The sequence below is a fragment of the Ambystoma mexicanum genome, chromosome 3p (assembly GCF_040938575.1).
Source record: "Ambystoma mexicanum isolate Mex_15411 chromosome 3p, UKY_AmexF1_1, whole genome shotgun sequence".
Taxonomy (NCBI): Eukaryota; Metazoa; Chordata; class Amphibia; order Caudata; family Ambystomatidae; genus Ambystoma; species Ambystoma mexicanum.
The window spans coordinates 987,839,691-987,862,648 of NC_090925.1; the positions used below are offsets into that span (position 1 = coordinate 987,839,691).

The window sequence follows — 22,958 nt, forward strand, 5'->3', positions numbered from 1 at the left end:
TCACAAAGGGATCCCCATAGGCCCCTCAACATTTTAATATGTATTTATGCCCATGAGCGGGCATTATCAAACATCACAGCCTAGGCTACACGCTATATTCGGACTGCATGCCGCCAGTAACTAGGCTGAAATATGAGTCGATGGGGTGAAGAAAAAACATAGAGGGGGCCATTTTGAACTCAAACTAGCACTCTCTGGTGTAAAGAAAAACACCATGGTCTGCACACAACGGTCAGCTAGTACCCTCTTTTTATGAGACAAAAAAGCTAGCTCCTTTGACGTGGGTGCAACAAATTGCAATCTGGCACATACAAAAAAAGTGTGAATACATAGAATGCAATGACTTTCAGGACACACTTGGAGCATCTCTGCATTCAAAGGTATTAACTAAACGGAGAGCCAGCCATCATCTGACCTCGGAAGAGTGCTTAAGTTAAGATCGGAAATACAGATTTTTGTTGTCGTTGATCCACTCTCTTGTATCTTTCTTGTGCAGTTGACAATGGCCTGAACCCAGTGTGGCCGCAGAAGTCCTTTCAGTTCCTGGTTAGTAACCCAGAGTTTGCGTTCCTCCGGTTTGTGGTGTATGAGGAAGACATGTTCAGTGACCAGAACTTCCTGGCCCAGGCCACCTTCCTGATGAAGGGACTCAAGACAGGTAATGTAATAATACTGACAAGTTCTCAGATGCTCAGCCTTTGTGTGCATTACAAACATGTGCATGAATATTTGTGATCTGCTATGTCAATGTGAATGCTTTCCAAGCTTTACCCTTTAGATAACCCTCACCCCTCCTTCTCCCGCCTTCTGTGACTCCCACACCCAAAGCTCTGCTGTGCGCACAGCTATGTATGTGGTCTGGCTCATACCGCACATTTGGAACTGCTATGTCTAAGCCTATGCCTTGTGCCTCTGTTATCGAAGCTTTGTAAAGTACCCTTTGTATAGCCATATTGTTAGTGTGCATATGTATCTGTGCCCTGGCGATGCCCATAATTTTAGAGGTGCTTATACTTGCCCATATTGCTAGCACTCCTGTATACCTGTACCGTCATTCTGCCCATATTAGTGTTGCTATGTGATAAGAAAGGTTTTCTGTTTGCTGCTGTCCCTCCATAGGCATCTATGGTACTCAACATTTTGCTGTATTGAACCTGCCCTGGCGTTTTGAGGCAAGTGAAGGCTTTTCACTTCACTTGCCTTGCTAAGATCATCTGTTTTGGGGGAACTGACCAGTCCCTATGCACAGTTCTTCTGCACCGATAGCCAGAGTTTACACCACACTCCACCTTGCAGTAGAACTACTTTGTGCCGCTCTAAGTTTGTTGTCTTAGCATTGTGCTTTCTTGCATGATGTGTCCAAGACAGGCTGATGCAGCAGATCGTTTTCTACCATGTTCTTAATGCTTTTTAGAGTACAGTATACTCTAAAGCAGCCGTGCCACTGGATTTTTACCTGTCCTTTGGCCATCTGGTATTGGCCCTGCTCGTTTGCTGATCTCCAGAAGGCCTTCATTGGTGCTTTGATACCTTCACAGGTGGGAACAACCAGTGTGACCATTGCTTAAGTATCTTCTCCTTGGAGACCTTCGGAAGTGTCCCATCCTGTGGGCTGGCCAACTTCCTCGTGGACTACCTTGCTGCATCGGTCACAGTCCGGAGTTTGGACTTGGGACTCTGCAGACCCTTGACTTGTGAAACACAAAGGCTCCCCCTTCAGTTGCAGCTCTCCAGCATGAAAGAAGCCCTGCAGGACTGTTACTGACAGAAGGGTTGTCTTCCACCATTGTCTTCAAGTGCCATTGCTGATCTCCACCTGCTTCCTGTCCTGGTGGTCCTTTGAGGTCATTCACTATGTGATGGTCATTTCTTTATCATGCTAGGGTCGTTCAGCTATCCAGTCCCACAAACCATCTCACCAGAGCACAGAACTGCTGACTAGCCGGACCTAAATCTGAAAGTGACCTCTGTACCTACGACGGCTAGACCTCTTTAATGGACCCAAGATACAGAGCGCATGGGCTCAGCGAATACAGGAGCTACCCAAGTGGTTCCTTTGTGGATCGTAGCATTGGCGGGTTAGTAAACATACCTGTTCTTACCACCCCTAACACCATAGGATTTAACGGGTATACATTCCTTGCCCTATCCGTCCCTTGACTGACCATGATCAGTGGAGTTCTGGTCAAGCATTCTTCAATGGCCTTCTCCCAAGGTGGTTGGATCGGGAGAGAGTTGTGAAGAACTTTTTTTCAGTTCTTCTACTACTTTGAGACACTTACGGAAACTGCCTGTTGGCTTTGCCAACTCTTGTTTAGACTCTTAAAAATACTCCTTGCCTTATGTTAGGAGAGATTTACTGCAGCTTTCCTTCCATCTTTATGGAACTCCAAACTTTTTGCTTTTATTTTTTATGCTGACCTGCCCTTTTTGTAGTGCAGTGAAGCATTAAGCTTCACTGCACTGACTTTTGCTCATATGTTATGGGGAAACTGACATGTCCTACAGGCTGTCTGTACTGGGAAACATTGTTTCTCTTAGTTGTATTATTGTGTTACTACGTTTGGTTACTTTGTATCACTTGTGGTAACTTTTTATCATTGTACAATACAGCTTACATTGCAATACTAACAAGAGGATTTTTGGTTACACTGGGTATGCTAAAAGGGTATGCTGGTGGCAGCAGTGACTTTTTCCAATATTGGAGACTTTTCGTTTTAGCCTTACTGTGTTTGGCTACTTACTGTGGCTAGTGTCCAAAACATGGCCGTGCCACATGTTTTTTCGCTTGTCCTTTGGCCATCTTTTTCTTTAGCCTTCTACCTGGCCTGCGACTCCTATCCAGCTGTGAGACCTGCAAAGAAAGCGAAGACCCGTCGGAAGGAGGCCTGGCTACCAACTTCTGCTGCTGTCCTGACGGAGCCCTGTCTTGCTGAAGATCTTTAGCAGTCCTGCGAAGGAGCTGCAACCTTGGGAGTGTAGGGAACAGCCATTCCTGACGTCTGCTCGGTACCCTTCAAAGAAGAGCCTTCGGGAGCATCCCGGGACCATCCTTTGGCTGACCAGCTCTGAGCCTGGGCTACTGTGCTGCCGATGTCACTGTTCTGAGTTTCGGCCTGGAATTTGAGGTTACTCGGCTGGCCCTGCAAGACTCACCTCTGCGGATTTTCGGCGCCCTAGCATCAAGAGGACCCGAGATAGGAGGGAAAGTCTGACCGCGGCAGTTGAATCCCTCTCCGTCGCTGTGCTGCAGGGACCACCATACGAAATTGCTTACCTGCGTCGAGGCCAGTCCTGAGAGGGGTGCTGCATCATTTTCTACCAAGTTCTTCACTCGAGAGTCCTTGCACCAGCAAAAGACACCAACCGGAGAACTACTAGAACATGCAACCCCTGCGAATCAAGGGCTGCGGCAGAAGGCGGGTAAAGAGAGTTCGGACCATCTTCCATCGACCTGCCAAGTCTTGGGAAGAATCGGAGCACGGGGGGGCAATTTACAGTGGTTCTTATCTACCCCTAAACTCCCATTATAAGTCTATGATCTTATAATAAACCTTATTCTAACAATATTGGCTTTGCCACTGCTTGCTCACACAAGATTTCTGAAAGTTGGGACTACTTCTGTTAGCTAGTTTTACTTGTACTCTGACAAGTAGAACCTTTCACTGGACTCAATTTTTTTCCTGCCTCACAAAATCTATGGAACTTTACCTGAACTATTTGGCAAAAGGCCCCAGACAACATAGCGCTGTACTTTTTAAGCTAGGGATCATTCTCTGTGGACCTTAAGTGCATAATATAACCTTACCTTTCCTTTAAAGGAGTCTGTGATGTATATTATGCCCTCTGATAAGTGAATGTATATATGTAATCTATTTATCTATTTTGCTAGTGTTGTGTGATAACTCTACCTGCCAGTAGTCATTTTTCTATAGTGTTTAGCTGATAAATGATAACTTTATTTTTATACATCCTGTCTAAATGTAATCTGTGATTCCCATTGTGTGAACTCATTGTGGACCCTTTAAAAAGCTCACCATCTCTGAACAACTTGGCCTAGACCACCTGTCAATGCTACCTGAACTAGTTTGGCTACAGCTCCCCAGAGTTGTCCCTGTCACAATATAGGTTGGCCTTATATACATCTGTCCTCCAGTATAGAAAATCGGTCCTAACACCTTATGAAAAGAACTGTCTTGGGACCAGTGACTCTATGGGCACTAGGACCCTTCTGTTCTAGCTCAGGAAGAATGTTTTCAAATATAGTGCTTTATTTTTTAAGGCTGTGGTTCCCTAGCCTCTTTCTCCACTGCATATTATTTCTCTAACCTTGGTTTTTACTTGCCTTGCACTTGCTTTGCTACACTACAGTGTCTGAGATTGTTTTAACTGGTTTTAAAGGAACGTGTTAGTGCTCTATAGCCAGAGCACCCCAAACGTGAATGTGTGTATAATAGTAGTGAATGTTTAGTGTAATACTTCCCTGTGGGTTTTAAGTGCTTCAAGTGTGTCTATGGTGTAAATAAATAAGTGGCTTTACACATTCTGCCCTGTGTGTACTTAACTGAACCTTTTACCACTCTCATACTCTCCGAATTCTAAGCATTGCTGCTCAGTCACACAAGCAAAACAAAAAGGTGATGGCTGGAAGGTTTTGAATTAATCATAACCACAGGCACAGCTCTGGACAACCCTCCAGACCATCGTTTTTCAGCTTGCCAGAAGGGGAAAGACCATATGCAAATCAGTCTTGGCCCAACCCCAAAAGAGGTATGTCCAGCCCGAACTGCTAGGTAACATCCCTTGTGCACGAGACCGCAAGCATCCCCAGACATGTTTCGGCCTTGATGGGCATCATCAGTGAGCTTGGGTCTCTATAACCAGCAGGCTTGGGACCCACGTCTGGGCATACCCGTCCCATTCGGGGGGACTTAAGCAAAACAAAAAGGTGATGGCTGGAAGGACTGTCCCTTGGGGGGCGAGGGGGTGGGAGGGCGCGCTTAATTTGCATATGGTCATTCCCCTTTTGTAATGGCTTGGCAGGTGAATGAACGATTGTCTGGAGGGTTTCCCAGAGCAATGCCAGAGGTTAGGATTCATTCCAAACCCTCCAGCCATCACCTCTTTTGTTTTGTTCTGTCACTCTATTCAGATCGTTTGGCCAGACATTAGTGTCTTTTCCTGTTCACCAGAATAGGGTGGCCTCTCGGAATCTGCCCTCGGGGCTGATTCTGAATATCATTTTAACACTAAGTATTTATGTTCTCTTTATGCAGAAGTTATGTTCTCTTTATGCAGAAGTTGGAAATCCCTGCGATGTATGGCATGACTCTTCCTGTATGCTTAGTGCTATAATGTATGTGTGCCGCAGTTGTTAGGGCTGCTAAGTATGTTGCATATTGATGGTGCAGCTATGCATGACATTATTATGTCGTGTGTGTGTGTGTGTGTGTGTGTGTGTGTGTGTGTGTGTGTGTGTGTGTGTGTGTGTGTGTGTGTGTGTGTGTGTGTGTGTGTGTGTGTGTGTGTGTGTGTGTGTGTGTGTGTGTGTGTGTGTGTGTGTGTGTGTGTGTGTGTGTGTGTGTGTGTGTGTGTGTGTGTGTGTGTGTGTGTGTGTGTGTGTGTGTGTGTGTGTGTGTGTGTGTGTGTGTGTGTCAGTCACAACTGTCATGAACCTGATTGTGCTTTCATATATATGCCCTCATACAACTTATAGTGTTGGCACAGCTGTGTATTCCTTGCTATGATTTAAGTTGATGTCGAGAAGGACTCAATGTAGCATCATTGGTAGTTTGCGTTACTAATGATGCCCCAGGTCGGGACACATTGAGGGTGTTGGAGAAGGTTAACCAGGAAGAAAAAGTTTTAAAAAACTCATTGTCCGGTTGGCACTTTAGATCTCATGGCAGAAGTTTCATATATTTCAAGCAATGTTCCCTCTAATTATTTTTCTCTAAGTGTGGAACCGGTTGCCTTTCGTGCACACTTTATTTTCCACGTGTGCAACGGACTAACGTGGTAAGCCACTTTGTGAGCATGCAAAGTTAGTGAGCTGCCATCTCCGATGCGAGTTTCGAAAGGAATTTCCCCTTCCCAACCACTGCAATTCTTTACAAATCTGTGTAAAAGGTGCATCATACAACAATTCTTCGAATTACATAGGCTAAAAAAAACAATATTATCTGTAATTATAAAGAGAACTCAACCAGTTCAAGATCTCACGATCTGCCACAGTAGCTAGCAAAAGTACTCCTGTGCAGAGAAGAATGTGTGCTTTATGCCACTAGAAAAACACTCATGTGTATAACAATAAACAATTATCGCTTTTCATAACTGATGTGGCTGTAAAGAAATAGGACAGGATACAATATTTGCAGATGGAATAATGGCAACTAAAAGGAATGTGTCAGAAAACATGCTAATAGGAATTCATGTGTCACTTTAAGTAATTTAGGGGCCAGGAGAACAGGACTCTCATAATTTGTGTACGGATGATAACTGCATCCAAGTAACTGCACCACAGAATATGATGATACAAATCCCCTAGATTCTGCTTACTAAACACATTACATTGTCCTGTGAGTTGTGACAGCACTTACTCAAACCCAGCCTTACAGCTAAGAGAAATATCCCTAAAAATGGGCCCATCAAAAACAGGAAACAATGAACACATAGGAGCCAACCCCTGCCTTCTATCAACAAAGCTCCACCGATATTTTTTCGAATCAGTTCCCAACACAGCAGTGACATAGGAAGAAACTATAATAATATTTCTGCCCAATCTCAAGATATTTTAAGGGGAAATAACATCTTTTAATCAGCATAAAGTATCCCTGTTGGCAAAGCGAATTATTTTTGTACTCCTGAAAAATCATTTCACTCCAAGTAGGAAGTAAATTCTTATCAGAGCCTTGCTTGTTACCCTGACATAGGAAGTAAAATGACTGAGCACATAATACAGCCTCTACTTTTGCCCGCCCTTCCTAACGACAACCTAGACAAAATTCAAAAAGAGCCTTACTGAGGTTTGTTATGGAGCCCGGTAGAAGAAGTTCTGAGGTTAATAGCATCAATGCTTAGAGGTACTACAGCTTGAGTGCATTCTTCTGTAACTAGCGATCCCTCTGTAATTCATTGTTATCAGTTAAACAAGTTGCAGGGTGATGCTAGAGTCAATATGAGCACCACACACCGTGGGTAATAATAAGCAGCGCTCAGATACCTGAGGCTCCGTAGCGCTATATAAATGCCAAATTATTATTATTAATGAAGAACACATGTTCATATTGAAATGCTATCAGCAGCCAGCATAGAAAGAAATAGAAGGTGCAGTTCTCTAGACTGTTACTAGAGTTTCCTATCCATTAGGAAACAAACACATTTCCTTGCCTGTAATGTACTGTCAAAACAACTCACTTGGTTTTTGAAAGTTACTAATTTGTTTATTACCCACAAGGAGTGGCTTCCTCTTCCCTTCGACCCTTACCCGCCGCCGCCCGACCCCCCCCTGCCTACTGTGCTAGCCTCCAAAACTAGTTAACAGGACACTGTTACAAGTGAGAGATAGCAGCAGCAATATACTCAATGGGATATTTGCATCCCTGTGATACTTTGCAAGCAAAATAAATGTAGTGCATCACCATGATATTATGTGCATCTTGAGAAAATGTAATGAATCTGCATGTACACAATTATATTGCAGTGAATACAAGAATGTTTGCAATTTACCCCACCCTTATATCATTAGGTAGGATTATACAACTGATAATTGAAACAGTTTTGTATAGCAGCAAGTTACAGAATTATTTGATAAGGCCTATGCCCAATGCAACTCTGAACAATTGGAAAGAATGCAGATTGTGTGAAAAGCATTCTATTTTCTGAATATCTCTTGCCCTAATATTATAGACTAGTAATACCAGCCATAGCCCATACCCATTATCCTTGCATGCCAAGTAAATGATATTGCAATGTTCCTCTCCAAGTATAGGGTAATGTTAGCAATGCTAAAGTAGCAGATGCTGAGCATGACACGTGTCTACTCAAAATCATTAGAGAGAAAATTCATATTTGAGTTGTATAATGCATTCACTTACAAGGGGACCACTTCAAAGCACTTGTGTGCCATATATACTAAGAATAGGAAGTATGGGATGAGGTTACACATCCAAGTAGCCTGCTTACTTACCGTCAGTATCAGATATTTGAGATAATAGTTTGTTACATAGTGTGGGTGATGCTTTTATTAATATTACTATTATTATTAGGGTCTTTATTGAGTGTGGACCTAGCTTTGGGAGCAACGGAACACTTTACAATCATAGGGTAAAGAACACAGTGAGGGAAGCAGAGAAGACGTGAGTGGGAGATAGTAGGAGAGGGCACGGATGGGCAATTTGCAGCAACAGATCCACAAGCAACCAGGGGAGGAGACAGTGGGGAGCAGATCAGAGAGTCTCAGGTATGTTGGGGAGTGGAGGGTATGTGGACCTATGTTTTACAGAGGAGCCATTACTTGAAGAGTACGTTCTTGAGCTCTTTCGTGAACCGTAGCCACGATAGTCTGATGTTGAAAGGAGGAAGTTCCAGAGTCTTTGGAGCATAAACAGAGAAGGCTGTTGGGCCGCGGTCCTCCGGAGATGCTGAGTTTCTCAGGCAGGTTGCTTGGGGACTTCAGGGTGACAGCCTTGTTGGTGATGCAACAGGATTTGAAGATGAAATTGGCTTGCAGCAAGAGCCAGTGCAGTTAGAGGAGGGTTGGGGGTGATGTGGTCGAATTTCCAGAGTCCTTTGAGTCGTGCTGCAGTATGCAGGACACATATCAGGTGTGCCAGGGTAGTTGCTGGAAGGCCTTCCAAAAGGGCACTTTTGATAAGGCACCATGAGTAACAGAAGGTCTGGTGCTTGAAGGTTATTCAAATTACAACAAGCCTAAAACAAGTGGATGTAGGTACAAGTCGGGTAACCTTTCACAGAGCCAAGAGAGAAAGACTCAAGGTTGTCTGGTAATATCAAAATATGTTCTGGGGCAGAGGGTAGAGTAAACGCATTGTAGGGTGAGGCATAGGAGCCATGGGTGGGGAGGGAACAGTATTTGGTTAATGTGTGCAGACTTATCTTAGCTTTTTCTATTCCTGTAGCCACTTTTTCATATTAGATTTTACCTCTTGTGGTTGTATTCTTTTTCTTTTTTTTTTTTAGGGGGTTTGGGTTTTTAAGGTCAGGCTTGCATAATAGTGTAATGTAAATGAGCTAGAATATCATGACTAGTTAGTTATTTTAAGAGAAAGCAAATATCAGGTAATTGCTGTGGCTTGTGCCTTATTGAATCTTGAGAAGGTGAGAATTGCCTGTGTACGCTGCCAAAAATCCTCTGAGCGGCACCCAGAAGGAAGCTGGGCAAGCGCACATGCGCACAGCTTAGAGGGAACATTGATTTCAAGTGTCAGTGCTTTAAAACCACTAGGGTGGTGATGTGCATAGTAAACAAGACTAATACCATAAATCAGTTATGTTGGAAATAAAACAAAGGTGTGTTTGCTGAGGCTGTCGGCTAAAGTATCAGCAGCATTTAGGCGTTAGAGGGCCAATGCCAGAATGTTTATGGCGTTTATTGGAACTTCTACCCAGAGGTGACCCAGAGGTGACCAAACAATGTCTTTGTTGATGATGATGTTGATCAAGGGCAAAGCGCATGGCTCACTTTGAATAATAGCTGTAAATGTTTGTTCTGCTCTCCCGCCCATTTCAGTGGGACCACCAGAATACCTACTGACTGCTAGGTGACCAGGACATGCTTTTTGGGAGAGGGTTCTTTTTGAGCCCCATTCCCTGACTCAAATCATTTTATTTTGCGGCACTGGTCAGTCCTTGTGGTTTTTCAGTGCAGGGGGGGGCCTGCCCCCCCACTCAGTCTGTTGTAACACTACTGCATCCCTTAGGGAGAATAGTGTTGGGAAATGTTCATTTTCCATTCTTTTTTGATTATGGGTACTTTTCCCATAGTACGTTGGACCGAGAAGATAGCTCAGGGGAAATGCAGTTTGTCCTGGAAGCAAGACAAGGTAGACACAGGTTTGAATCCCACTCCCGCACTTTGGATCTGGTCTCCAGTGTTAAAGGCATGGTCTAGTAAAAAATTTGATTTAAAAAATAGATAGGCAACATAAAAAAAAAAATACTAGCATTCTCTTTTTTAAAACTTCCTATGTAAAATTTTGAGCTATTCAAGCTCAAAATTCGCAAAAGCAAGCACATGGGCGCATCCATTTTGTGAAATGGATGCCCTCCTGTGCTGGCTTTTGCTTTTGCGGCACTAATGAAGGAAAAGCCAGCCAGCTGTAGTAAACAAAAGCTACCGCTGGGTGGCTTTCCCTTCATTAGTGCTGTACGCGGAGGACGTGGACGGGAGACCAGAGCAGGAAAGCTGCAGCTGAATCTCGGTAAGTGCTATTTATTTTTTTAAAAAAATAAGCACTAGCTGCGTTTTTTTTTTTCTAAGTTTTCCGGGCTGGAGGAGCCCGGAAAACTTAGAAATAAAACTGCAGCTTTAAAAACGTTGCATTTATGTTTGCGGTCACTTTTGAAGCGACCGCAAACATAAATACAACGTTATTGTGTTGGAAAACGCTGCGGTTTTTCTTTCCAAGTTTCTCAGGCTCCTCCGGCTCGGAGGAGCCTGAGACACTCGGAAAGAAAAAACGCAGCGTTTTCCAACACAACCGCATTGTGTTTCTGCCTGAATCTGCTTTCCCATTTGGGGCTCTCGGGCTCCCCACGGGGAGAACGAGAGCCCCAAATGGGAAAGCAGATTCAGGCAGAAACAATGCGGCATTGCGGAAAACAACCGCGTTGTTTCTGCCTGAATCTGCTTTCCCATTTGGGGCTCTCGGGCTCCCCATGGGGAGCCCGAGAGCCCCAAATGGGAAAGCAGATTTAGGCACAAACAACGCAGCATTTAGCATTTCCCATTTGGGGCTCTCCGAGAGCCCCAAATGGGAAATCAGCTGTAGGCAGAAACACTACGCGGCATGTAAACACAACCGCCGGTTGTGTTTCTGCCTGCTGTGGCTTTCACTTTGGGTCTCCGGTGCTCCCCGGGAGCACCGGAGACCCAAAGTGATAGCCACAGCAGGCAGAAACACAGCGCGGTTGTATTGGAAAACGCTGCGGTTTTTCTTTCTTTCATTAACCTCCACCAACCCACTTGATGTTAGTAATTCCTCCTCCAATATTCTCTCCCCAACCTGCTCCACACCAGCTCTGGCTCCACCTTCTTCTCACCCTCTAAAATGTTACTAGTTCCCCACAATGTGCTCCTTCAGGCTCCTCCTCAGGGCTCCCTCTGCGACCCAGCCCCCTTCAAACGCTGCCTGCACTCCTCTCCAGCCACCCAAAACTGATTTGATTTGGAGCATCTTTTATATAGTGGTCTGGCCCCTCCACAGGGCTTGTCTTCATGGCAACAGGTTGCAGGTGTCACTCTAGGAGAATTTTCCACTGCGATTGGCTGCAGCAGCTTCCTTCTGGTCCCTAGGGGTTGGGCTCAGTAAGACCGATGCTATAAGAGGCGGGGAAGCTATCTTGGGCTTCAGTAATGTTGCCTGCAGATTTCATTTGCATAAATGTGCAAACTTTATATGAGAAAAGGCACGAAATAAAACAATACACTTACAAGTAAGTAAGCTGTGTAAAGTAAATGTAACCCTGTAAGCAACAGCCTCAAATTGAAGAGTTCTTAAGAATTTAATAGAGAGTTTTACCTAGAAAGGAAAATGCAATCACGGGTAAGTAAAACACTTTTCCTATCTAGGCAAGAAAGTTTGGAAAGAGACTGGGGGTGGGGAGAGGCCCATATGTGTGAATTTGAATAGTGAGTTACCTTCTGCAAATGTGCCCAAATGGGCAGTTTCAGAGGTTCAAGTAGAGCTAAGGTGACAGAAGACCTTTACTGATAAAAAGGTAACCCTGAGAAGAAGTGTACAATGAAGAAAGGATTTGCTGGAGAGTTACCTAGCAGGCAGTTTTCAGAAGTGGTCACTGTGCACTTTGTTTGGCAACCATCTTGTTTGTTTGTTTTATTTATTTCTATAACGCACCTGACCCAGAGGTATCTGGGTGCTTTTGAATACAGTGAAAAAGTTAGGCATAAGCAGGTAGTCAACATTACAGTTGCAACAATTGCAATTATAGAAATAGACATAATAGTAATGCAGTTGTTACAGAGATAGTCATTTGAAACAAGATACAAATTTAGATTGTAGCGATGACACTAGTGCGAGAGGGACCGGAATACCCTTTGAAAGGAGGATTATTTGAGATTCTGTGGTTCAGAGGTCCAAGAAAGGACGTGAAAGGCCAAGAAGCGTTGGTCGGCAGTAGCCAGCGATGCAGGGTTTCTCGTTCACCCTCGGATACAGGATTCAACTTCTGCAACTGGGGGTCGGCTCCAAGACCCTATAGAAGATTTTTTTTAAAAGATCATCTTGTCTTGCAGCGTTACACTGGAGTGGGCATCCACGGAAGGGTTGGGAGTTGAGTTTGGCTGTGCGGTTGCAGGGCAATGGGCAGAAGGGGCCCCTGTAGCATCCCAGATGAGGGAGATGGTACAAGAGCACTTGCCTTATGTCCTGGGATGAAGAAACACTTGCAAGAGGGTCTCATTGTTTGGCTTGAAGACCTACGTGACTAGCCCTTGTCCCATTTGATGTGTGGGATGAGGTGGACATATTTGGCCCCTGGATGCCTGCATTTCAGGGCTGTGCAGTAGTCTGCCTGAAACCAGTTCTCACTGACATATGCAGATGCCTCTCTGGGGTAGTGTGGATTGATGTCCTTTGTATGAGAGCCCTTCCTAATTGTATGGGTGTGTTCTAGGGGAGGACAGGCTGACCACCCCTCTGTTTGTTTGAATATTACTTGGTGTGTGCTTTGTTTATTCCCTGCCTCTTGAGAGGGATGGGAGACCTTATCCACCCAGCTGGTCTGCTGCTAGAACCCTGCACCAGCATCTTTTGTCTTTCCACCAAGTCCGATGGCAAAGCTCTAACTCTCCAAGAAGAACATAAGGACCTGACTGCAACACTCCTTCCCTGATCCGATGGGGACAACTGGATCCCAGCTCCTCCTCGAAGGCTTTGTCTCCCTGAAGCTGCTGTCTGTGACTGCAGTGCTGGACCCAGAAGTGGGTGCCCTTTCGCTGCCATGACTCTGAAAACACTCTATGCTGAACCAACCAGAGAATATTCATGACCAGATATCAGGCACACACCCTGGTTCCATCTCCTGTGACTGGGAAGCTCCATTGGGCTTTGCTGCTTCCAATCCTGCAACCCCAAGGCCAAAGTCACTTTCCAGTTCTCCTTTCGTGGTTGGCTCCTCTCTAGTGGGACTTCTTTAAACTTTCAATGTATGTGCTTCCTTGGGGTCTTTCCAAGCCAACCCCATCCTTGGAAGCATATCCTGTGCCCCAGGACGACGTTGGAACCCTGCATTGATGACTAGCACGGACAACAGCAAACTCACCTTCCAGCTCCTCTGGCCCCAATCCTTCAAACTGGGGGTCACCAAGTTATGTATAATCTAACTTCCTAAGGGTCTTGGAATCACTCCTGCACTGGTGTGACATCACTGGAACCTTTGGTAGTTGTTGAGCAACGTGCACAGAAACCACCAACCACCTGCTGCAGAACTGCGTTTTCGATCCCACCGTATTGGCCACTTAAGCCTCTGGTGCTGCAGCCAAGTCGTTTGTGTATTTCTTCCTCTCTGGGTCTCTTATTCATCAAGGCTCTCCTGGTCTCCAGTGGTGCTTACTCCCCTGGAACTCCAGGAACTGCTCCTTGGGTGCACTTTCGCACAAAGGTAACTTTCCTAATAAAGACTGCCCTGGTTCAGACTACTGGTCATACTGAGTTTCTCTAAAACATGCTTGCCTAGATAAGAAAACTGAATGCATACATGTTAATACACTTTTATTGATATTGATATTGATATTTTATTTGTATCACGCTCATATACATGTTTGAGAGCGCGACGAGGCAAGTGAGGGGAACAAGGGAGAACAAAATACAACTAGGCCCAGTCACATTGAGAACGCACAAGTGCAGGGCAGAGGGAAGGGGGAGGGGAGTGGGGTAGTGAAAAGTGTTCTGCATAGGAATGGAAAACAAATGGTAGTGCAGCCAGAAAGTGGCAAGTGCCAAGTTTAAGGCTCAGACACCGGGTGTCTGATAAGTGCAGGGAAAGGGGTAGAGGGGGGCTGTAGGGTAACAGTTACAGACCCAAAGTGCATGGGTTGCCAGGAGGCAGAGCGGGTGCAAGAGAGGTTGGGAAGTACCTGAGCTTGAAATCAGAGGGTAGCCAGGTGCACGATGCCTAAGTAGAACAGATCAACAGGGGAGAGGAAGAAGAAGGCAGAAGCAAAGAGGAAGGTCTTGTGGTGCTTCCGGAACCCGAGATGGTTCTCCTCAAGATTCAGAGTGGCAGGGAGGCTATTCCAGAGGGAGGCCCCAGCCGAAGACAGAGATCTGCCCCAGCCGAAGACAGAGATCTACCCCAGCACGTTTCTTTGAGAAGCGACTGACCCTGAGGCAGTCCGAGGTGGAGGAGAGAAGAGCTCGAGAGGGAAGGTATTTGCAGAGGGAGAGTTGAAGGTATTTTGGACCCGGGCCCCAGAAAGCCTTATGGACAATGCAAAGGGTCTTGAATGTAATCCTTGCAGCCACTGGGAGCCAATGAAGAGATTTCAGTGCTGGAGAGATGCGATCCCAGGGCTTGAGACCCAGGACAAGTGTCGCAGTCCTGTTCTGGATGAGTTGCAAAGGGGCGAAGAGTAGAAGCAGGTGAATTTAGAAAGAGGCTGTTGCAGTAATCCAACTTAAAGAGAACCAGGGCTCGAGATACAGTGAGCTTCTTGGGGAAGGAGAGGAAAGGCAGAATACCTCTAAGGAGGTGCAGTAGGAAGTTAGACTTTTTAGAGACATCAGAGATGTGGGCAGAAAAGGAAAGTGTGGAGGAAGATGGTCCCGAGGTTCTCCGCCTCGCAGGTGGGGGTGGGAGGAGGGCCAAGGGAGGCAGTTTTGTTTTCTTGGAAGGCCCACAATGAACTCTAGACAACTCTTCTTGAAAATGTTTCTACTTACCTGATGTATTGTGGTATCTTTTGTTTTACGTTTACCTACCTGCAAGTGTAGCAGTTTTTCTCACCCATAAATTATATTTGTATTTAAAAAGTGTGCACTCTACTTGCTAACCATGCCACTAAACCTCATGAGAGTTGGGCCTGGGATTCTGTGTCACGACTGCTACAGGGAGAATCTGGGGAGCTTGGGGGACTCACTAGCAGCACTTAAGTCATGAAGATGCACCTAATGGCCCTGGTAACAGGGCCTAGGGAACATCTCCCTAACAGGAGGAAGTATTGCTACACCAATTACTTAAATGGGTGCAAGGGTCTCCCCCTGCATTGGTAGCCTTGACGACTAACCAGTGCCCCAAAATGAATTTGGTTAGGTAAGGGAATAAGGTTTAAAAGCACTGCACTCCCAAAAATGGGGTCCGGGGCTCAAAACAGCCTGTAGAAATGCTGGGTCCCTATAAAAGTAAATGGGAACTCTTAAAAGGTAAAGAATTCCTATCATATATTACAACAAAGTTCCATTCGTATAACATTAGAGCTGGTCCTATCGCAGTAAGAACCAAAGTTATGCCTTATTACTTGTTTGCCAATCACACTGTTACCTCCAAGCTTGCTTCCTGGCCCTATATACTAAACCAAAACAACAATTTTTTTCGGTCTAATTTCGAAAATATTTTTTCTTTCTTTGCACTTTTTATATGCGGTGGAAGACCCCCCTCACCCGGTTGTGCACCTCCCCAACAGCCCCCCCACCTTTTGTTATACCCAACCCCCATCTGTTTATTGTGTAAAAAGGTGCCAAAAAATCGAACATTTCGACCACAGAAATTTGCTATTTTATTTCGTCCCGTTTTGGGGGCGGGGAATTACCTGTTTTGTTATGTTTCAAGTTTGCATCTAAACGGGAGATGTATGTTGACAAGGTTGTGTGGTCCCATTTTTACGCTTGCTGTTTTGACATTACCAAGATACCTTGAGTAGAGCAAGTTGATGTTTCCATCGTATGTAGTCTTCATGTCGAGCTTTTGCCATCCTTGATTCAAATGAATCCTTCAGCTTCAGAGTACACAGCCACCCTAATTAAGTCCAAGCTGTTCATTGATGTATTAGCCTTCTTAGTAGAGGGCACACCAAACCCAAGCTGTCTACAAGTTCAAAAGCACTTTTGATGCTCCTTTTGCATTTCTCTTATGGTACAGGTCTTGCATGTGAAAGTATAGCAATTCTACGTTTGGGCGTGTGGTGGGAGCAAATGGGCTGGTTATTAATGTGATTCAGTTGGACAGTGTGCTAATGCTGCCATCTCGCACATTTCTGAAACTTAACAGTATTGTGTTGGTCTGATGTGTTTTCAGGATACAGGGCTGTGCCTTTGAAGAACAACTTCAGCGAGGATCTGGAATTGGCCACTCTCCTTGTTAAGCTGGATATTTTTCCTGCCAAGGTAATGATTGTCTCTTTTCAGAGCCTCTTTCCTCATCTAACAGAGGAAGAGAATCATTTGAAGGGTACAACCTGTGGTTTGGGTTATTGTTGTCTATTTACCGCCATCTCACTTGGTCATATGCGCACATACGCATCATTTTATATCCAATGCGCTTTAGCACGCATGGTCGATGTAGTATTCTGTTTGCAAATTGCTGGCACATGACAAGGATCATCTTGGAGTGTTTAGACTTTCGACTCCTGTTTTTTCTGCTTTAACAGTTGAAAGGACAGGGCCATACTCAAAGAAATGTATAATGCTGGAGAAGAAAAACGACCTGGTGGGTTATTGGCAGCAACGAGTATGAGTCCTCGCTTGCTACATGACTAATGGGTCTTCTCGGCTCCCATCTTGTCTGCAGGAGCGCTCTGGTGTCTTAGTTCGGGTAGCACGCAGTACTGACGGACGTGTGGTGGCATCAGACAATAGGGAGGGACATCTTTGTACAGATTGGGGCCATCTTCTTAGCAAATGCCCCTGCATCAAGTTTGGCTGCATGAAATTGATGTTGCAAGGCTGGGCAATTGCTTCCATACTTGTGTAGGAATGGAGTGGCCTCATAACATGTCTTCATGGACACACTCCTGCTGTAACTATGGCATAACGTGTCGGATTATGACATGTTCCTCTGCTAGGTGCTCCAGCCTCTGCATGCTGGCACCAGGAAACATTTGATTTTGCACTACTCGGTCTACAAATCAAAGAACGGACGTGATGCAAGTCAGTCTCCTGAGTATCCATAACACTGCTGAGATGTGACGGAATAACGTTGGCATAACAGTGGCCTGAGATTAGTGGTGTACCAAATAGTATATTTAGTGTTTGCCCGAATACCATATACTTTGCCAAGTAGTCGGCCGAATATGAAACAAAATAGTTGTTTAATTTAATAAATCATGTTTTAGACTTCACAAACACACTTTATTTTATTTTTAAAACACTTTTCTAAAAATACTATTGTCTGTGTTGCCACGTTTTATTTATTTCTCTTCATCTTAATCAATATATCATCCTGATTTAAACATACAAGCCAGAAAATAATTAACAAGAAAAACAGGAAGGGATCAAATGTATGGATGGAAGACAGGAAAAGAATAACCATGCTAAAATCATTTTACCTCCAAACCTAACCGACAATACATTCCAGCATATAACTCCTCCTCTATAACACAGGTTACACAATGACATGTACAGCACCAGAAGGCGCACTAAATGTCCCTTACCGCCACGATATACCAACATAACTCTCCACACTCCTTAAGTGCTGCTCTGACAGACAACCACCAGTGGTCGAAGTGTACAAAAAGAAGTAGTGGAACTATGTTGCCTGCTGGCCTGCCTCCGCCCTCCACAAACCCCATTGCTGCACCCCCTCCCACATACAATCCAAACCCCCAAACAAAACACACCTGCTATTTAAGGGAATGTTCAGTGCAGTGCACTGAAGGTCAAGCTTCAACTTCTTCCTACACTTTTATTTTAAAACAAAACCATTCCACAACGGTTTCTTTTTAAAATAAAAGTATAGGAACAGTGAAAATTAAAAATAAAAAGTATAGGAGCACCGCTCCCGACCGCTCCCGCACACTTCGACCTCTGACAACCACGCAGTTACCTTAGCAACCTGGAGTGTGCATTAACCCTGCTCCAGGCAGATCACAAAATATCTAAAACGTAGATAAAAGGGAATCCTGACGTTTCAGATCGGCACGCATCAACATTGTAACAAAGCCACCTTGCCCTGCTTCACCTGCTACTAAACGAGTCCCCAACCCCACCTCCCGGGCCTACATCTTGCAGTTGCTGAACCCTCCTAGAAATCATGAAAATGGCAGAAACCACGCTATTCCAGATTCAATAACTAGCATGAAAAGGCATAGAAAATAAGTGTCAGTTGTTTTGGGGGGCAGAACTCAGGACAAGCCAAGCAAATTTAGTGACTAGCTGCAGGGGAGGAAATGAATGTTGTGTCTGCCGCGATCCCCTCACAACACACAAATCTCTGGTGCACTGAATTGCTGGTGAGACTAATATCTCTGCTTGTCAAATCAACTGATCTGGGACTGAGAGGTACAGTGCAATAACAATGCAATACTGGGCACTAACAGAGGAGCATGTGGATGCACCAATTTGCCCATAAAATAATTAAATCTGCTCCATCGTCTTTTTTTCAACCTGTGTGAACTTAATCACTTATGTATTCCAATTGTTGCAGTTAATTCGGAGTGAGATTCAATTATTTGCCTAGGATCACACACCATGGCACAACAGTGAAGATGGGATTTTAACCCGCTGTGAAATGTAAGCACCTGACCATTCATCTTGCAAGCTTTGCTTGGTACAAATATTTAAGTTTGGTATTTCTAGGCCAACAATGGTGCTTTCTTTTACTGCAACACGCGGAGCGCCGCCATCCTGTAAGAATCCAGAGGAATCGTGGTCACACAAGAAAAATAAGGTGGGCTAACAAAAGAAGCCTATTGTTGGATATTAATTAGTTCAGTCCAACTGGTGTGGGGCTAGACAAGACTTATCTCTTGTTATTAGGTAAGCCACCTTTTAATATAGGCCTGTACTATAAAAGTTGGTAGTGTGACTGAGCAGCCAGGCTTATCTTAAAAGGGGTAATGAGAGCTGTACAATGCAATCAGTAAATACAAATATCCAGGTAAATACACACTTAAAGTTATAGAATACATTATTTATTTATGCACAAAGATATTTAAAGCATTCTTTAAAAAGCAGTAATTAGCTATAACATTAATCCCAAGTTAGGATTCGATTTAAAAAGTGAACAGTACAGCAGGTGAGTAATTCATTCATATGTTAGACATGTTCCAGCACCGGAGGTGATGTCATTTGAGGTCAGTATAACATTTATATAGTATCACCTTTGCAATATTGATTTTTTGAGGAAGGAAATGCGAGGGTTAGATCAGGACAGCCTGATGGGTTATTAGAACAGTTAGATCCTCCCAAAGGGATGCATGCAGTCTATTATCCCAGCATTAAAGTGTTCAACATTTAAAACCTGTGAGTGAATAAGCACTGCCAAAGCCAATAGATTCATAAGGAGGCCTTTAGGGAGCCAGAACAGACAAAGACAGTGGGCAAAGTCAAAGGTCTGATGCTCTTCTTCCTAGAAATAGGTTCTTAAATAGTCAGTGTTGAAAAGAGAAATCACAGCAACTCAAGGGGAGTCACCTTTTAGAAAGCACAAGCTGTAAGGCCAATGCAGGGAAGTTGAGGTCAACTTAGTGTAGGGTTAAATCGCACTCCCAAAGATAGGAAGCACCCCAAATGGCAAAAGGATGAACTACCCCAAGCCCCACAGTACCTTTGAAATGAAGAAGTTGGTCCAGCTGGTTACCTTCACGATGCAATGCAGTAGACCCTTGTTCCTGGTGACGAAAGGGAGGATGTCTGGTGGGCTCCTGCAGCAGCACTCGAGAGAGGGACTCTGCAGCAATGGATTTCCGTTGATTCAGTGTCTCTTTGTGGTTTTGGTGGCTTTTTCTTAGCGCCAAAGAAGAACGAAAAGCTCTGGTTAGGATTTCCTTGATCCCTTGGTCCTGGACTCTGGTGAGGGGACTCTGAATGTGGATTTTTTGCTTCTGTAGGGTCCTCTGGACGCCCACGAAGATCTGTCTGGATTCAGACTTCGGAAGACAATGCACTCACATGTGGTCGAGGTTCCCTGGGTACTAGTCTTCTGCATCCTTGGAAAGTCGCAGCAAGTCGGTGGTTGCGCCAAAATAGTTTGTCTCGAGGCTAGTTGGTCCCACCAGCCTAAGGGAGGAAGTCATCCTTTACAGGTTTTCCCTATCGATTCAAAAATAGGGTCAGCGCAGCTGCAAGGCTACACAGGGCACTTTGCAGTCCAGGAGGGTGATGCTGGCATCTTCTTTCGTCTTCTGCTTCGGATGTTGTCCTCCAGTGGTTGACTCTGCTTCTAGTCCCAAAAACCTCACTTTTTATGCAAGTTCCAATTCATTCACAGCTCTAGGCTATCAATCACACAGCAGGGTGGCTGTCCACCAGGACAGCCAGCCGGCCAACTGGAACTGGTTTCACTCAGGCACACCTAGCGACAAGGGACAGGGAAGTTTCGGGACCCTCCCTCAAGTCCTGCCTTTCCAGACACACTGGAGCCTGGGCGAGATTCAGGACTGAAGCCTGCCAAAGGCAAACTACACAAAGGACTGAAACCTGATGCAAACAGAGTAAAAGCCCAGAAGAGATGGAACAAACAATAAATGGCGAAAAAAAGAAGACAGAGGCCATTTTGAGAAAATGGTCACGCTTGTGTCCAGTGTAGCTGAGGTATCAGCCTCCAGATACATGTCACTAGGTAATAAAAAAGGAACCACTGCCACCAGCCATTCAAGTGAGTTAGTCGAACACATTTTTACATGAGGAATGAGTATCAATCATTGCTAGGTTTCTGCTGTCAGGCAACACTACTGAAGTGCCAACAAGTTTAGACACAGGGCAGGCGCACTGAACAATATTCACTCTCTTTTCTCCATCTTTTAAAGTTTACTTGCAAAATACACACACTGCAGCAACCTGGCATGTAAATCCTCAAAGAAACATGTAAAGCCAAAAGAATATAATTTCAGCTTTATTTTTCACATAGTGAAAGGAATACTATAAAGTCCTAAAATGCAAAATAATGCAAGCCTGAAACATCTCCTATTTAACACTACAGCACTTTCACCACTTTAAAATATACACTAAACAAAAGGGGTGCCGTAAACTCGGGTACAGGGAGTGCGCCAAACTTACAGCTTGCTGTTACATGACGTTAATAACATTTGACTATCGAATTTGCATTACAAGCGAAGAGACATCAGGTCTATAAATGAATCTGTGAAAGAGGGTCTCCGTTCTGTTACCTTAAATCATTTGTAAGAGGACACAGCTATTCTAGGTAAGTGGTGCTGTTTGGCGTCTTTCAGTTCGAAATGTTCAGATGATCACAAATAAGAAAGCCTTTGCTGATAACAAAAGAAAAATGTTAGCAAGGTCGTTAAGGATGTCGTGAAGGTGCTGCCTTCAAAGCCCCAGACTACGCTGTGTGGGTCTCAATCGGGCAGTGCTTGCTCATCCAAGCCAAACATATTCTGAATTTGGCTCGGGAGAAACAAAATACATCTAGGACGCTTTTTGTGAGCCTTATAACTAAATGTAAGCACTTCCCAATAAAAATGAAGCATAACATTCATTTCTATTACACTCCCATCTCTGTAATGAAGGAAATGGATATTGCAAATCCCAATGTGAATCACACACGGTGCAATCCGTTGCTAGGTCCAAAGGGGTTTAGTTGGCAAGTGAGTTTTGAACCCTCCTTGCAGCTCATGTAGCAATGCATAAATGGCTTCTGTCCGCTTGTGCGGGCGGATTTCGTAATAATCGATTCGTTTCAAGCCAGCATGAAAGTACATTATGGCTATACACCAATACGTCTCGGGAGGGTAGCTCAGGGGCAACTTGCTCGCCTTGGAAGCAAGACGACACGAGCAACACAGGTTCGATCCCCGGGTCCGCGCTTAGAAACCTCTGGGTATTAAGCGCATTATAAATAACCAATCATATCATCATATAGTATTTGAAGGGAGAGAAATAATGCACAGCAAACACACTATTTCCGCTTCGTGCCCCTTCTACGCCTTCCAATGGCATGAAAATGTCCCTAAATGTTAGGCATGGATGCTAATGCCTTGCTTTTATGCCTCATCTTTGTCAGGACATAGAAAATAAACCCAAATGTTCAATGTCAGTTTCTTTTACAACCTATGCTGTATATTTGCCTTTGAGTTCCTGATCCTGGGCACAAAGCAAAATAAGTAAAGCGGGAATTCATGATGGAGCAATACTTTTCCTTTTTTGCTCCATATACTCTATCTTTACAAATATAGGCACACACAATGGAGCAAATAACTGCTATTCTATCACCAAATTACACTTTTCTTATTTTACATGGAGTTCAGAATCAGACCCCATGGTTGTTAAATTGCATCAAATGAGAAGGCAAACTATTCGGCAGAAGCCAAAAACCAAGAAACTGTTCGGCCAGAGCGAATAGCTTTTTTTCATCTGGAAGTCGGCCGAATAATTACTCAAAGCCAAAGTTTGGTACATCCCTATTTGAGATTCGTGTGACTGATGAACAATGACACTGTTGTAACATGGTTCCGATACTCAATGGAATATATGGCATTGCGCACAGATCTGTCACTCTGACTCATCTGTACTGCAGACTTGTCTCGAGTGACTGTTTAACACTGATACAGGTCCAGAAATCAAGTGTTTTTTTTTACACTGCTG

General features: G+C 44.4%; 1 protein-coding gene across 1 annotated transcript in view; it reads left to right on the plus strand.

The window, feature by feature from the left end:
* Nucleotides 1–22,958, plus strand: part of PLCG1 (phospholipase C gamma 1) — a 1,097,362-nt gene that overhangs the window by 1,059,401 nt on the left and 15,003 nt on the right. The window contains exons 29-30 of the mRNA XM_069652272.1: nt 497–658; nt 16,495–16,583. Of these exons, the coding sequence (XP_069508373.1) occupies nt 497–658; nt 16,495–16,583 (251 nt within the window). The remainder of the gene's footprint in view (nt 1–496; nt 659–16,494; nt 16,584–22,958) is intronic.